At 40.3% G+C, this 17,921-nt stretch overlaps 1 protein-coding gene and 1 long non-coding RNA gene across 13 annotated transcripts in view; one reads left to right on the forward strand and one right to left on the reverse strand.

Moving 5' to 3' along the window:
* The window catches only part of TPST1 (tyrosylprotein sulfotransferase 1), a 44,919-nt gene that overhangs the window by 15,581 nt on the left and 11,417 nt on the right, over positions 1 to 17,921 (reverse strand). For 4 of the 12 annotated variants that reach the window (XM_069791323.1, XM_069791325.1, XM_069791324.1 and 1 more), the window contains exons 1-3: positions 9,623 to 12,363; positions 7,347 to 8,290; positions 65 to 263 (exon numbers count right to left, since the gene is read on the reverse strand). In XM_069791323.1, coding sequence (XP_069647424.1) covers positions 65 to 263; positions 7,347 to 8,191 — 1,044 coding nt within the window. In that variant the 5' untranslated portion in view covers positions 8,192 to 8,290; positions 9,623 to 12,363. Of the gene's footprint in view, positions 1 to 64; positions 264 to 7,346; positions 8,291 to 9,622; positions 12,364 to 12,788; positions 13,944 to 16,807; positions 17,125 to 17,158; positions 17,447 to 17,603; positions 17,721 to 17,921 lie in introns of those variants that run through there. The other 8 variants (XM_069791315.1, XM_069791316.1, XM_069791318.1 and 5 more) reach the window with 8 other exon arrangements.
* Positions 8,191 to 17,895, forward strand: LOC138686763 (uncharacterized). Its single transcript, XR_011326079.1, has 3 exons — positions 8,191 to 8,288; positions 17,593 to 17,726; positions 17,757 to 17,895. It is a non-coding gene; the product is annotated as an uncharacterized lncRNA (long non-coding RNA).

Consider the following 17,921-nt stretch of genomic DNA (forward strand, 5'->3'; position numbering starts at 1 on the left):
AAGACTTTCCTGCTCATAGCTTACATCCATTTGGTCTATAATTAAACACACAAAAATGCCTTACCCTCCTTGTGTTTTCCACAACTTTTTGATCTGGCTTTCCATAATTTGGTGGATTGGCATATGGATCATAGCCCAGTTTTGCTAGCATGGGTGCAATCACAGGCATGTCTTGCAAAACATCAGCAGGTATCTTCCCAACCCACTTTGACAGTGCTTCCACATTGACTGGCTTGATTACTTGGTCAGTAGATCTTTCAACCCTGTGGAGGGAGAAAGAAAGGTTATATTTTGCATTCCAAACAATACTCGCTTCACTACCATTAAGACCTTTAGCTTATTTTGTTTGTTGGGGTTTTTTTTCCCCTCCTTTCTCTTTCCCTCTCAAAATTTCATCTTTCTACAGAGCTGATGGGAAGTGAAGTTTTACTCCATAAGGCTAAAATGAGAATAACTAGCACAACATTCATGCATGCTTTCTGGTTTAGGCTTTCACACGGAATGAACTGAAGCAAGTTCTTTACGTAAAGCCAGCAGTGAAAGCCAAAGAGCTGTTAGGTGAAAAGTATGCACACACCTACATGTAAAGCTGTTTTCCCACTGGCATATTCCTGCATTTGCTGCTTGTCTTAAATGCTCCTGAAGGCTGTATTCTAAATTAAAATCCATGTGCCATTTATTCCCCCCCCATACTGTGACTAAACTTTTTTTTTTTTTTGGTAAATAAAAGAGATACCTATGGAAATGACAGAAAGCTATAGACTGCAATAATATTTTTCATAACCATTCCTTTTACTGATTGAGTGTTTGGTCATTACACAGTTCTTAAAGGCAAGTGCATAATCATAGCAGTGTCATATGTACTGTATTTAGAAAATAGTTGATTTGTTGCTCATTTAATCAACAGTCCTAAAGTAATTTTCATTCTTGCACCCTAGTTTTATTGTGTGGTTTTGCTGTTGCTGTTTTTTTCCAAGGGAAGAAACCTGGTATCACTTTGTTTTCCCACATTCCTTTCCCACATTAGAGGACATAGAACTTCTTTATGTGTTTTCTTCCGAAACACACCAGCAGGACTCAGAACAGGCTGAATAATTTAAAACTCTGAGTTTTTACTCAGAGTAATTTAAAACTTTTTTCTGAACTCAGAAAGACTGCACATGCATTTTGCATGTCAAGGTTTATCTTTCTTTTAAGGCAGATTAAAAATCAGGTCTGTATATACAAGTTGCCTAAAGGAATATTTGTATCTGCATTGCAAGTAATACCATAAGGTATGCCACTGTATCAGTAGTTCCTGCTGGCTGGCTATACCTGCCTGCCTCAAACCTGACGCTAAGCATACAGCTGTCACATCCACTTGCAGCTATCATCCTTCCCAGGCCTTATTTACATCATAGAGCATTTTGATCTCAAAAAGCTCTACCACTCAGAAAACGAAATTGTTATACTTGAAAGTAACAGTACAACGTATAACACCAGTACCTCAGCTACACAAGATAAAGAATGAGAACACTGAGATTCAAATTAATTCTCAAGCAGCTAATTCTTCAGTTATATAGCAGGTAGAATATGAGAAAACATCTTCTGAGAAAAATAAATGGAAAATTCCTGATATACTCCCAACAGTTTCCAAGTCCAAAAGCCTGAACTAAAATAAAATTGCTCTCAAGACTGACATCAGTCAACTTACAAGAGGAACGAGTGTGATTCCAGTTATCTAATTAACCTCATGAGTCAAAGAGGCTGAAAAATTGTTGCACAGCAAACATTAAATCAGTAGCAAGAAGCATCCCATTCAGATGCACACTGAACTGTGCAATGAAAGCCTGAAATTATAAACTATGCATGCATGTCTGCCAGTCATTAACTCAATTTGATCTAAACACCAGTCTTTACCTTATTACTCTTTTTTACTTCTCATCATAGCTAAAATTCTTCCAGGAGAGAGGAAGGAAGTTAGTCATACAATGCTGGAAGGTCAGTAACTTCAAACACAATCAACAAAGACCAAACCAGACAGGGAAATGGTCACCCATGGGGAAACTGTCTTGGCAAGCAGGGCGTTCACAGATTGCTGTGGAAGCTGATGAGTAAGCACCTGACAAACAACAAACTGTAAGACAACCCCCAGAATTTTCAGCCTTACTCTCTTCAACCATATTCAGTAGTCCAAACTGAAGGCAGAACTCAGAATGGGATTTTGGGACCAGACAGTTGCAACCAAATTTCAGCCTTGCTGAAGGCTATTGGCCTGACATCACAAGTCTGTACAGCAAACTAAAAAGTCTGGGCATTGCCTTTTTGATACTTCTCATTAGAAGATGAGCATCTGACTTCACATCAAATTAGCAAGAAAATAGCTGTTAAGAGTTGAGTTTCAGAAGTTCAAAGTGGCAAGGCAGAGGACAAAGCACCACAACAGTCAGGAGTCCACAGAACCATGCTGGCTGGGACCCTCAATAAAAATTTATCACTAGGTGTTTGAAAAGTATAAGATTTACAGTCCTCTCCCTCTCAGACAGAGCCAGCCAAGCCCCAAATCCCTTCACCAAAACTGCAGATTGATTTGACCATTTAAAATAAGGGTGATACTGTGAGAACCAGGTAATAGGCTTGGCTAATAGCTTATTGGAACCCCAAAACAATGGGTCCTATATATCAATTAGGACCTAAATTAGTACACATATGGATATCTCATCCTGTTGTAAAAGCACATTTAAAGTGTGTATGTTTTGCCCCACTGTCATTTTAGTCTGGTCACAAGTGCAACATGAAACATTTCCTGGTGATTAATGGCTGGCAAGAGATAAGCAGGGGACTACATGTAGCCGCTCCTAGGCACCAATTCAAAAATGTACTCTACCACATTTGGTCTTCTGTTTCAATACTTTTCTGTCCTTTCAGTTAAGGTGGAAAGAAAAGTAAAACACAATTCGTGGGAAAGATTCTTCAGACCAAAGAACATCTGAAGAGTGTGGGGGAAGACAGATTGGGGACAGGAGGAAAGAAACACCCAAAAAAACAGACAGAGCAAAACAAGGAAACATACCAAGTCTTGGCAAATTTGATTATGTACACATATGGCAAATGCTGCCTGGTCAGTGCTTCCAGGCTCCACTGCAAAACCACAGGAACAGTTTCAGCTTTGAAAGCAGCTGGTAGCACGGAACACAGGACTAACCCCAAATACTTCTACATCTGTACTAGAACCAAATGAAAGGTATGTATTAAAAATAGTATATTCTGAAGTACTTTTGCCTAGACAGCTATTTTCATAATAAGCCTAATAAAAATTGCTATAAAAGGGTTGACATTTCTTTGCATCAGTGGTGACCACAGCTGTTTGCAGTTAGGAGGCAAATGCCAGAGCTATATTAACAATACTAGTTACAGCATGTAGTCCAGCCATAATACATTCCTTGAACAGCCACGTTGGCAATTACTTCAAACCACAGAACGTTTCCCACTACGCCAAATGCTGCGGTGCACACCCTTAAAACCTTTGCAGTGTTTCTCCTTGCAGCTGGATAAAAACCAAAATAAGGGGCAAAAATACTAAGTAAAATAGAACAACAGTGAGGCTAGGCCTGCATGAGCAACAGAAAAAGCAGGGATTACTAAGCAAATGCAGTAGAAGAGAGTAAGGCAGTCAACAGTTACCTCAAATCAAGTAGCCAGGGGAACAGACAAAGTCAGAATCTTAAATACAGACTGTCTAGTATCTAATCTTGCTAGTAACAGACTATTGCATAAGAGTTTCTGAGTCTGGAATAAGAGAAAAAGGGAATCAGCTCGCTGCCTGAAGAATTCTGCCAGCCATTGGGTGGCTAGCTCATCTCTGGAAGAGAAACAGCCTGCACTCACAATTTAACTCCATATACAACTGAAAATAAAACACCTTACACTGACCTAGAGTTTCATTCATCTGATACAGATTTCATTTGACATAGTTAACTTTTATTTCAGATGAGTTAAAAATATAAACATTTGCTTTCTGTCACCAGGTAGTAACATCATTATAAAGATCTTTTAGTGATACCACGATCTCTTTCTTAAAGTGTTTTAAAATATTTCAAGACAACAAACTCATGTCAGATTTCTTTTCAAAAACCCTTCAACAGTTAAAACACATCCAAACATCTGATGTTGGACCTGACCTGAGCAGGCATCATGCCTCTGAAGTAGATGCTGAGACTGTCTGAAAGATCTGAAAGTCTTAATGGTGAGTGGAAGATGACTAAGACAGGTTTCTCTGTGCATTTACTTAAGTCTTTACACAGTATCACAGCCTTTGCAGATTTATAATAGTAGTTCATTCTTTGACTTCAGAGGTTTTTATACCCTACCTAATACCTTGCAGACAAATGGGGAAATAATTTTATCTAGATCTTCATACTCTCCCTACTATGCTACAGAGGCTAGGCCCATGCGTTGGTAACTTTTAAATGCATGTCACATTTCAATACAAATTATTTGGTACCTGTGATCTCCTCCTGCCAGTAAAAACTGTAATATAATTTAAGTGTTTTCATTTTAATATACTATTATGAAACAGCCTGAAGCACTTGGTACCAGGCATGTGGTAAATTAAAGCTCTGTGAGAAGAGAGAGTTGCAAGACAGCAGCATTTTGAATTTCCTTAGATTATCTCTGAAGTGATCTTCAGCACTATCCTTTGGAAAGTCAGGTGGGAAAAACCTACTAATCAGAATATGGAGCTCCACTGCTCCACTCTGTTATTACAGCTGAAAGACGACAGTATTCACACTGCGAAGTAAACAGCACTCTTCAGTAAGCCCAAAGAGAAATTCTAGGTCATAAGACAACAACATTGGTTAGAACCTGACCCAGAATGTAACAGCCACGCACACCCAGGGGCCATAAGGAATTTTGCTGCAGCTGAGAACAAGCTAAATGCAACTTGATAGAAGGAAAAGTAAGTCTAATGCAAAGTATATTTTGTTCAGCTGTCAGAATTTGATAAGCTGTGGCAGACTCTAAAGTTCTCAGTAAACTGAGCATCTTTTAAAGAGTAATTTTTCTGGGCAGTTACCCCCTGGTCTGGGCAAGAACCCCCTAAACAGGCAGCTGTCCCTGTCCACAGCACTCTGCTGCACACGAGAGGGCAGTGAGGAGCCAGGGATGCCAAAAGCAGGTTTTAACTGGTACAAGGAAATCAAATTCACCTGCACAATTTCAATTAGTATGATATAAATACATAAAACAGACATCTAAGAGAATTTCATATTCACTGTTTTTTCTGCAGCCCTTGAAAGACTGAGTCACTGAAATCATTATCAAATTATAAAGGTCTCTTGCAACTGAAAAACAAATGTCACCACCTATTTCAAGGGTATTTGATTAGATAAAAAACACCACAGACAAAACACTAATAACTTGTTCTTTTTCCACTATTGCCACAGCCTTCTGAAATAATAAATTACTTTCACATATCATCTCATGAGAGGTAATAAAAGCATAAAGAATTCTGTGAATGGATTGAATTGAGGGTGACATGAACACTTTCACACTCGTTTGTCTTAAATCTGAAAGTTTGATTCAAAAATAAACATGAAGCCACTTTTTACTTTCAACAATCCATTTGCTTCATTTTTAGAGACATGAACAAGTATTTTCAACTCCTCACATCCCATTCCACCAGATTTATCAAGAAATATTACTTGAAACTGTATGAATTCAGTAAGGCTACCAAGTTTTATATTATAGAGGTCCATTAATTTTTAAAAATGCTAATCTGGAACCTGTAAGGTAGTAGTATTTTACTAGAAATGGCATTATGCATAGTTATTTTTACAGGACACTTAACAGAACTTGACAACCACCTATTTATATCAGTAAAAGTAAGCTTACTCTCCCCCTCAGCTGTCACCGAGAAGCAGTAACATGATACAGGTAACTGAAGAGAAGTTCACATGCAGATACAGCTTGCAGAGACATATGACAGTACACTGCTTCAGGTTAACATTATCAGAAGGCTTCATTCTGCTAACGAACAATACTGCAGAAAAAAGGGTTGAGATGCTTTCCTGATAGCTCTGCAAACACAGTGATGGTGGCTGCGTTTCTTCAGTGGGAATGGTGATGCGAAACCTCCAGATTGTAAATGTATAACCATTATCTGAGTTTTAAGTTCTTTGTAGCTGCTGACTAATAATTCTATTATTTGCTTTAAATCGCATTCCCCTACAATATATTAGAAAATCCACAGAGTCACTTCCCTAGCATTAAATAAACAAAATCTCTCAATTTTTATTTCTCAAAACTGTAGTTTTAAAAAAATGGAATCACTCTGTATTCAACAGTTTGACATGGTTCTACTCAGCCCACGCTGCTTGCTGTGCAAGGTGCCTCTGTTACTCAGAAGCACCTGGCCAGTGATGAATATTCACGAAACAGAAGCCAAGGAATTTAACCGGGCATGCCTTGCTGCTGGAATAGGGCTTTTTGATCAATATTTTAGAAACGCAAACAAGACAATCTGGTAGACATATCTGCCATAGCAAAAATAAGAAGAGAGATTCAAACATTTACACCTTTCCCCCTCAATGTAAAGACCAGCCAGCTTCCATATTTCAGTTGTTCAGCTGTAAATAGCAGCAAAGAAACCAAATAGAGTAGTTTAACTGGAGAATTAACTTTTTTTTTCCCCCCTTCACAATACCTATCTAGGTTTTCTAAGCAGAGCTGGATTTTGGTTTCTGAAAGTAGCTAATCAGGTGCACAGATGGCACAACAGAATACCAAGAGATTTGCTTACAAGAAGATTAATTTTATTCAAAATGCTTGTCCTTTTAGGAGCACATGCCAACAGAAAAGCACGCCAGTTCTGCTTTCTATTTTATTGGAACAGTTTCTCAAGTTTCCTGGAAGAGTATGTTCTTGGCAAATGTAACTCTTGCATTTACAACAATGCTTAAGTTCCTGAAATCAAACGGGTGATCTTGCTAGGATGAATAACACCAGTCTAGATAAAACAGTCCAGCATTATTTTGGGGCACAGAGAAAAGCAAAGCTATATTAGAAGTAAGGCTGATAGTAGACATCCAAATTCAAGTTAGACTGATAATTAATTAAAAGTTCATTCATATGCTCCATACACATATGTTAGCAGGACAATTGTTTAGCAGGAACAATCTCTGATTGCAAATTGTTAGTTAACAATGATTCTTATTCTCCAGGTAATATGCATCATAAATCAGCTTCCTGAGACATCATTAGCTACTTAAAAACTGAAACCAAGTTATGACTGGTCTTTTACGTGCAAAATGTACTATTTTACCTCTTAGAACAATACAAAGTAAAGGAGGAACACTCATACTCACTTTGAAAGAGAAACACCCCCTGCTTTTCCAATCATTTCTTCATGGTGCAGCACTGCTTGGTTCCACGGGATGCGAAGAAACTTTAAGAGAGTTCTCATCCATCTTTCAGGATGCAATACGAGTTGTTCGTAATGTACCAGCATACACCTTTCAAAACCAACCTCCATGCACTGGTTATACATAGTTTCTATAGCACGATTCCACTTGGTCAAGCAGTCCCTGTAGCTGTTAAGGTCAAATCCAGCTATTGTGACTTTTCTAGATATCATGGAATGCACAGATGCACGACCATCCCGTACCATTAGAAGAAATTTGGCATTGGGGAAAATTCTAGCAAGATAAGTTAAGGATTTTAAAGCAAAAGGATCTTTGTTACACAAATATGGAGCAGGCTCCCCATGCTTCACAATGATTTCCAATAAAAACGCTTGCATGGCTGAGTCTAGAACCTCATCTGTGACTCCAGCTTCATCCAGTCGGATCTTCTCTTTGCTTGATCTAGCCCACATCTGCTTAACTGCCAGAATTCGCGGGATTACCCTTGTCTCTTCTCCACATCGAATATCCGGATGGGCATCAAGCATGGCACGCATTAAGGTAGTGCCACTTCGAGGTACTCCTCCAATAAATATTAAAGGCATGTCTTTGTTGTAAGCAAAGGTTTTGTTTGCATTTACACTGGAAGCAGTTCTTACTGTGCTTCTCACATTTTCCATCCTCACAGGCTGGCTGCGTTCTTCTATTCGATGGTGACACTCCATAGCGTGTTGGCCCAAATAAAACACTGTCACTGAACTGATCACCAGACATGCCAATAGCAAGTTCTGTTTGAGTTTTCCAACCATTTTGATAAAGACTGTCACTTCAAAATAAAGAGACCTTCTATTTCAAATTATCTTCTAGTTCACATGCCATGGGAAACCTAATCCAAAATAAATTAAAGTCTGGCGAGGAGGGGAAAAAAAATTAAAAAAATTTAGAACTTTAAGAACTACTACGATAAATCAACAACAGAAATACCTGACAGCATTCAATAAAACTATTATCTCCTGGTGTTGCGTTAAGACCAGTAAATGCAAATTCTAAACACGATCATCTCATAATGAAAAGCCTTTTTGTTTACCCATAGAGGCAACAGAAAACATAACAAGATTCATGACACAATTACTATTTACATAGAAGTTCTCTGGTACATTTTAACAACACATTTGAAAGAATTCTACCACTGGATAGCTACTGTTAAACTTCACAGTCAAGCAAAGACATCATTTATATGGGACTCTACACATTTAAAAAGTAGTTATTAAGAAACCACTCTTCTTTACTTGAGGTTTTACAGCAAAAAAGACCAAAAAAAAAAAAAAAAGAAAAATCACAATCACCTCTTTGAGCCAGAGTCACCTAGATAAAACAAATGAACAAGACACCCCACACAAATCATGTTATAAATCAAAGAAGAATTTAAGTATTAGAATAACTCTGGCTTGCTGAATAGATGGTAGCAGTATCCTGCTCATTGTCACATTTTCACATAACTACATTATCTCCTGTTTTGCTTGAAATGCTCCATTTCCTTCACAGGATGTGAGATGAGAGTAAAAGATGTTTCACAGTTACAGATCAACACTGACAGTGTCCAAGTTTTGATCAAGGTCTTTAAGCAATGAAGAAAAATAGGTTGCAGCAAGTAAGGGAAACTTCAGTTTTTACTTCAAGGGAAGCTTTGATTAAAAATAGTGTATAGTCATTAAAAACTACAAACACAATCCAGGATTAAAGTTGACTAAGATCAGTCTTGATTTAAATAAGAACAACAAAAAAAGAATCAACCCACGCTGACTTAAAAATTTTGATCCATCCCAGTATCCAGATAATACAAAGCGCGATATACAAAAGAAAACTAATTATTTCATCCTAACTTCCTTCTCGTTTTCTTTACCTAAAATTTGGCCCTTAGAGATATTTCGCTCTCAAAAAAACCCCCAAAACCAACCATCCAAACCCAACATAACCATAATCATTTATGATTGTGTTGATTAAAAACCACAAAAACCCCACCAACCCTCCCCCCACATTTTATGCAGTGTTTTGAGCTCCAGAGAAACGTTAGCTGAAACACTGAAAAATTGAGTAATTAGGAAGAAAGAAAAATAGATCCTGTTATCAATCAGCACCCCACAGGCCTGAGGGGGGTGGGGTGGGAAGAGTTAAAGCCTTGCATAATTTTAAGTCATGTAATAACGCACTGCCAGAATAAAGTATATGCTGCATTCTACCTTCAAATAAGAAAGTCTGGATTCCTTTTAAGCAGTGCTGGTAAGCTTGCTCTTTCTTTTAGTCTCTTCTGCTTCATCTAGATAATTCTATTTTTGCTGGTATGACAGCAAGAGTCTTCTCCCTCCAAGATAAAACGTAACACTTCAGAGCTAAGAATTGGAATATATGGTTACTACACAGAAAGGTTTAAGGCAAGAACCCATGTAGCAAATCAAAAGTCAACTGACAATAACAGTAAGACAACTATGCTTTACAAAGCATCATGGCAACCCACATTAATGAAGTTTATGATTACAGTAATTTCATATTTATAGCATGGAATAGAAGAATAAACTGTAAAAAATATTAACTTCTGTCATAGTATAATCTTCCTTCTGGTTCTATAATATCACATTTAAATTAATCAGTCCATTTTAAACCCTTACAACTATTACAAAAAAAGGAAAAGCAGCAAATGAAGGACAACCAGTCATCTGTTTTGTGAGGTATCAATAACATGGCTTTCATTCCGCTTTCTAACCTACAATTTAAGCAGTGATGATTATTCTGTGACAGAACAATTTTTCAGTATTTTTCAGTAAAGTGAACTTCACCACACCAAAAGCCACAACTTTTCTCCTTTTTTTTTTTCCGAATACGTGTGGTACTATTTTCTACAATGATAGTATAACTCAGTATTTGAAAATAAGTTAGACATGTATAAGAATTAAGGGTTTGCACAGCTAACACACCTATTACTAAATGTTTTGTATATCCCCCTTTCCTAAATTTTAAAAGTTATTTCTCCAAGCTCTAATGAGAGGAGATTAAGTCTGAAACCCCAAGATACACAAAAGAAAAACAAGGGTTTTCATTAATTTTTTTTTTCATTTAGGATTCTTAAAATTGTATTTTTTAAAAGTAATTTTCATTTTTACAGATGAAAAGAAGACTGTATTAGATGATTTCTGGATATGCATGTGAGTCTGAACAGAACTTTTAGGTAGAAACAAAAGATTTTAAAATCTGTCTGCTGAATTCCAAGATAGACACTTAGAAGACTAAGAATATGCCATGTCTTACAGTGAATACTAGTGGGTTATATCCAACACTGGCTTAGATAAATCTGCTCCTCTGCTGCCCAGATGACTTGATCTGTTCATGCCAACCTGTACACTGTATATTTATCTCTTCCGTTCGTGACAGTTAATGCATAGACAGTTGTTTTACCCGTATTCTGTAGTTCAACAGCTTTGGATTTTCAGATAAGGTAGGCTGAAAACTGACTCTTCCTCTTAAAATTCAAATGAAATTAGTACTCTAATTGAAATTTTAAATAAGAGCTTGCTTTTCAGGGCTGAAATAACTCAGTGAACAGTATGAATCACAGATGCTTTTAATTGTGAGGAGCTCCAAGTGCTGAGGTACCGCCAACATTTTAAACGACTGGCTTCCTCAAAGCTCTTCCATCTCTGTCAGCAAAGGACAGCACATCCCTGAATGAAGAACATGCTTATGCCTACTCTCTACCCTCTCCAGAACATTATCCACTTAACCTTTTCTTCCACGCAAATCCAGTCATTAACTCAGAAATTCTGAAGTCACCATCAGAGCAAGACTCTCCAGACCTGTCCCTCAGCAGACCGCTGGCCTTGCAGGGAGGCTGCCTTGCAGATTCTGCCGCAACTCTTAGCAGTCAAGTGCTTTGCTCTTTGCAGTCCCTGTTTTTTTAATGAGGCTGTGTAACCAGACAGCAGCAGACAGGCAGAGGACAATTCTCACTTAGCACCATAGCAGTGCAGGAGCAATAGAAGGGAGGAAGGGAATTCCTTATGCAGGCATCTATCACAGCAGTATTTTTCTCTTGCAGTGCATCTAAGACCCAGTCGCTGAGCTGTGGGAGAAATGTCTTGCCCCTTCACACTAACAAAGCTTATTCCAATCAACAGTTGTCACAATACTACACTCAAAGTTCAGCTTTTAGTCTTTGTTACCAAAATAAACTAGAAACATAACCTGAGGATTAATTCACTTCTTTTCATATGAAATGGCCAAAGAGCTCTCCCACACTCTCCTGCCAGAACACCACTCTTAGAAGAGATTCGTCCTCTCCAAGAAGTTTCATTCTACTTACATACCTCTTTCTGCTGAAAAGCTAGCTTTAACTGTAACTTAGACATTAAAAGAAAGAAAAAAAAGTCCCAGAAATTTAAGTGGAGGTCATCTGAACAGCGCTTAAGAAGGAAGAGAGGGGAAAAGAACCTGATGCAGTTGATACTTCCATAGCACCAGAAATCAGAAAGTCTCTCTCCTGAACAGATTCAGCATGCAGACCTAACTTTCAATTAGGAAAGGGGAAACTGTTCCGCTTAAAACTAGCAAATAGTACAGAGAATCCCTTTAAATGCTTTAGATACAGTAAAGACTTAGTTAAAAGTCAGTACTCATTTGAGAGAAGAGTTAACACAACAGAAACAGTATTTTGCCACAGAGCACACAAAACCTGCAAATATTTACACTTCATGCAATCCCTAATATTATCCAGTTTGAGTCAATTCCACAGAACTCATTTCCTCAAAAAATAAAAAGAAAAAAAAGAAAACAAACCCTCCACAAAAAAATCCTCATTTCCGAATTAAAAACTGCTCCTTAAAGACACTAACATGCCCTAAATGCAGAAAGTTAGGTAGCTGATTGCTGGAGAAAAGCATATCAAGACCAAGCGCATCAACTGTTTTACTCTGATCATTTATATTAGAATATCACTTAAAAAAAAAAAACCCAGAACAACAACAAAAAACAGCACCAGTTTTCAGAACCAAGCTGAAGAACAAGCAGTATCGGAGGAAAGCCTGTTGCCTGAAGGCTGAAATCCTCAGTTCACAGGTTGGGTAAAGCAGAATGATGACTCACTCTCAGTACAATTCCAGCTGTGAATGCAAATAAACGTTGCAGTCTACGAGCAGGTTTCATAAACTGCTGTAAGTATTGATCACTCACCTACAAAAACAAAAACCCATCCAAGTGACAAAAAAACACACCACCAATCAAACACAAATACTTTCATTTGATGCAGTAACTTTTTTTGGTAAATTCAAAGATGCCAAAGGCTGCAAGACCATGAAGAGCTAGTATTAAGCTATTAAGCTCTCCTTTACTAGCTGTTTTTTTGCCTGGAAGCAATACCTGGAGCGTGCAACTGCCAGAAACTGTGGCAAGACCAGGACTTTGTATGTCAGGAAGCCAACAGGGGAGCAGTCAGAAACCACACCTCTCAGCAAACTGATGGAATCTACAAGCCAGCAAACTCCCTTCTGTGCCTGAAGTTACATATAAAGCCATTTGGGACAAGCATGACGTATGGAAGTCACTGCCCTTCTAGCAGCTTGCAAATAAGCCCCACCTTCTCCCTCCTCTACATGAATAAGCACTCTGGATCACATCTGTCAACCTGAAGAATTATTGCAAGTCATTAATGTTCTTGTTGTTAACAGTAATTAAATTGACAGCATTTAAAAATCACAACAAGGCAATCAGCAATCCCTTGTCAGCATTTAAGTAGAGCTTTGAAAAATTGTGGCATTTTTATGCACTATGACCTGAGAAGAGCAAAGTGCCACTGCACCTAAAAGCACAGACAACTCTTAATAAAAATACCCCAAAATAAATAAGCAAAAAAACCCTAAGAAAACCACCACCCAAAACAAAACAAAACCACCTCACACTCACAACAGTCATAAGTTGAGGAAGCTGAAGATGACTACAATGGCAGAGAAGGCCTTTAGCAGCAAGTTTCAAATGACAGAGTAAAACAAACTCCTAGAAAAATTCAAGTGTAACAAAAAAAAAAAGAAAGTTAGGATCTACAAGTTTCAGTATGAGAAAGTGCAGCTAAGCAGAAGCATGCGTAACTGAATTTTATTCCGACAAAAGTCAGGCCTACGAGTCAGCCACAAGATGATGTTAGCAAAGCAAAAATGACTGCTTTGTTTCTGTCTTCTGCGCACACTAATTCTCTCTCCCTCTTTCCCTCCCCCTACACGCAGCAGGTCAAGACCTTTTTCCTGAAGTTCATCCAAAAAATGTTGAAGATTTTTAGCTTAGTCAAGAAGCAAGTCATTAATTCGTATTTTATGTTAGAACAGTTTGGGTTTTGTTGTTGTTTAAAGCATTCCCTGCCAGGGGAACAAAGATGATCCATTACTACCCAGTAATAAGCAATCCTTGTAAGCTCTAGAGCTCAGACTTTCACTTCGGAGGCTGGAAAGAGTGACGACCACCTCATGTTCAACCAGGCAGCTTTTTTCAAGGCTAATCTGACAGGACACCACCACTGGCATTACCCATCTCAAAAAAAAACCAAAAAAAACAAAAAACCAAAAAACAAACCACAACCAAAAAAAAGCCCCAAAAGCCAAACAACCCCACATATAAATAAAGCATTTTTCAGTGATTAGCTTGTCCTCTGCTTCCAGCTCTTGAGCATCTGGCTTAGATTCCGATAACTGGATCTCTTTCTAGGAAGAACAAGTACAGTAGTACTGCTTAAATTTTTGTGGAGTATATCTTGTTCCTGCATCTGCCCAAGTGTTCATCACAGTGTTTGACCTCAATGCTTCTGGAGAACTTCAGTGGGTGGAAAGATCACACTCAAGCTCTGTGTCAAGAGATCATCAGGCTTCATAGGCATCCTTCTCAAAACGCTGTGCCCTCCCACCTGTGCTGGAAGGCAAGCACAAGATAGAGGTGAGGGGAAGCACGCTAGACTTCATACTATTGCAAAGTTGTCGTTCTGCTCACACTCTTTTTACAGTTTATCCTCATGTCCTCCTACCATGTTCCTATGATTTTCTTTCCCTACTTAGGGGGTCTACTCAACCCCTTAGTCTCTGGGGCTATGACCCCCCACAAAAGGGGGGGGTAGCAGCAGACTCCAAAATACAGACTCCAGAAACAGAAGATTCTCACAGTTCAGAGATGCCTTCAGATGCACAACCACAGTCTGACTACTACACCCAAAGCTTGTGGTATAAATCTGCAGAGGAATTCATTTAGAGTGGCAAGGTAGCCAAGTTGAATGGGAAAAAACGCTAAACTGTTGTTATCCATTGTCAGTCTCTTCTCTGCTCTTGACTGTAGAAGGAGAAATGAAAATGCTGCTAGGACTTAAAGAAGCAGATGTCAACCATGTCAGTATCTTCCTTGCCTCTTCTTTCACCTTCACTTTTCCTCTGTAAAAATAAATACTGGAAAGGCAGCAGATACTGAGAATTCTCAAGAATCATCTTCAAAACAATATACATTTAGAAAACTGGAGACAATATATTTCTTAGAGGAAGTTGTATATTAAGCTCAGCAAACAGTCCAAGGAGGAAGCCCTTGCACGCAACATTAGTCTTTCAGCATTCCTAAATGAAAGTTAAAGAAAGGAGTTCCGTAAAACCTTTCCTTCAATGAACTGGTTTGTTTCTGGTCATTCGTGTTTGTTCACCACAAAGAAGATTGCATAGAAAAGCCAACAGTTACATGATAATGGCATAGCACAGCACCAAGGAACATGACTGAAATATTCACAGTATACCACTTCAAGAAGCTATCCTAACCGTCACAGGCTCATTTAGAAGATTGCTCCAAAAATCATTTAAGTATTCGGGAAGCATTTTTATGCCTTCAAAGCGGCATTTGCACAATCACCTTAATGATTTCTCCAAAGACCAGATATCATGTATTACTACCAGTCACGTAACAGAATCTGAGAGAGGAATGTCAAAAGTACAGCACAAGCAAGCAAATCCCAAGCAAAATACTCAGCAAAACTAGAAATAAAAATCAAGAAGCCTTAAGTACTAAATCCATCTTTGGCTTTTTAAGTCATCATGCCTTTCAAGCCCTGCAGCTGTTTTCTCTAGATTTCTCCCCCCATTAGTTATACAGTAAGAAAGGATGGTTAAAATAGAATGAGCAATTTTTATTCACCTCCACAAAGAAATAAGCAGTAAGTCACCCAGCAGAAAGGACCTGGGATGAAAGACAGCCAACTAGACCTAGTGAAGCCTGCCTTCATGCAGAGCAGTTTGACAAGTAGAATGATAGGACAAAGTTGGACAGAATTAGTATAAGAGAACGCATATGTGTGAACAACATTCCCTTATAGTAAAGAGCTCTGTTTTGGGACAACACCACGGTAGGAACTATAGGAATGTTGTTCACACATTTGCATTCCCTTGAACCTACGCTTTTTGGGTTTGTTGGTTTTTGTTTTTTTTTAATCTAAAGCTCTGAAAAATTGTAAAGGCCAAATTAACCTTCACAGCCATAGACCACTGCTGAATCTGAAGTTTCCATATTGGGGAAGACTGCACACAACTATGTAGTAATTCCACAATTTCAGGCACAATTGCATTACAAGGAGTAAAAAAAGTTGTGCTCATATTTATGCATTTCCTTCATATAACCAAGAACTAAAAGATGAAGCGAGCTGTAACCTTTCCTTTTACCAGTTAACTCCCCCCCCCAAAACGCCAGCTTGCTTCATAATCCTCCACTAGACAGATACATAGAAACACACACGAATATATGTGTGCATGTGTAAAAAGAAAAGTCAGAGGCATTTGTCCTTCCTCTGGATCTACTAACACTTACAAGCTTTCTTAACAAGCAAGAGAAAAAAACTTATGAGATCCAAAACAGCTAATAAGGTTACCAAAGCACTCAAAATTCAATACTTTCACATTTTTCAACATTCAAGGCTTCTAAAATTAAAGTACAGCTAATTAAAATGTTCTGCTTCAAATGAAAGCAAAGAACTCTATACATTCTGCTTTACCTACACGTGTAATACATACAGCAAATTATTTGGATTTGCATATTTAATGGTCAAAAAAGAGTTACCAACATGTTCCCAGTTATGCAAGAGTACACAGCATTTAAGTACTACAGTTACTGCTAGAGAACAATTCAACAAAAGCAATTTTATTGGCAATGCACATAGGCTTCTAGCTCTTTAAATTTATGTTTAAAAAAAACCAACCCCAAAAACAAAGAAAAAGAGAGGGGAAAAGTCAGTAGCACACTAATAGCAGATGAGCTACTGTTCCGTGCGCTTTTATGTGTACTGTGCCTCCCAAGAGGGATTTCAGCGCTCCATTACACAATAAAGTACTTCAAAGAATCAAACTGCTTAACAATACTAAAAAGACACAGACCTACACAAATTTGCACAACACGTTCACGGTAACACAGGCAAACGGCTTCTTCCAGCAACACCACCAGCAACACCACTTCCCTAGGAGACCTCTTAGGTCTACTGCTATAAAACTATCGCTAAAATGCTTACACGTTCCCTGACTATCACCCGTTGCGGCTGCAGACAGAAATGCAGCGCTAGAAAACTATTTCCGCGTGCCTGCCCTGCTCCACCGCGGGGATTTACGGCGGCGCAGGACCCGCCGCCAGCCTCCCCCGACACATCTCAGCCGCTTGAACAAAAGACAGCAGAAGCGCTGGGAGCTCCTTAAGCAAGTCAGCCCGCCCGTACGGAAAACTTTCCCATTTACCCGGCTCCGATCCGCCTCGCACCCCGCCACGGCACCGGCGGGAAGCAGCGAGCCGGCCCCGCCGCGCATCCTCGGCTACGAGACCCGGCGCCGATGCCCGCACAGCCGACCGCCCCGGCCAGCCACGCTACGGCCCGGCCCGGCTCGGCTCCCCCGGCCGGTCAGCGGTGCCTGAGGGGCGCGGGGACCGGCGCGGCCGCCCCGCTCCCGACCACCACCACCGACCGCCGCCGCCTCAGGCCGCGGCCGCCCCCCAGCCCGGCCGACAAAGGCAACGGCTCTGGCAGCACCGGAGCCGCCCCAGCGCCGGGCGGGGCAGGGCGGAGCGCGGCGGCTGCCGGCGGGGGCTGCGCGGGCGGGGAGGGGATAAACGGCGGCGCCCGGGGCCCGCTCCGCCCCGCCGCAGCCTCCCGCCTCAGGTGCGCGGCGGGCAGCGGCTCCTCACCTGCGCTGCTGCTGCTGCCGCCGCCGCCCCCCCCGCGCCGCGGCGGCCGCTGCCGGGGCCGGGCTAGAGCCGCGCAGCAGGGAGGCCCCTCCTCCGCCGCGGCTCCCCTCAGGCACCATCGCAGTGGGTCGGGACCGGGACCGGGAGCGGGAGCGGGAGCGGGACCGGGCCCGGGAGCGGGACCGGCTGCGCCGCCGCCGCCTCCCCTCAGCCGCGCGGCTGCGGCTGCCATGGAAATCACAACCACGCCCTGATTGGTCGCGGGCCTCGATGTGTCGCGGGACGCGGTTGGGTCGGGGCTGAAGATTGACAGGGGAG

Source organism: Haliaeetus albicilla, chromosome 9 (genome assembly GCF_947461875.1).
Source record: "Haliaeetus albicilla chromosome 9, bHalAlb1.1, whole genome shotgun sequence".
In the NCBI taxonomy this organism is placed as follows: Eukaryota; Metazoa; Chordata; class Aves; order Accipitriformes; family Accipitridae; genus Haliaeetus; species Haliaeetus albicilla.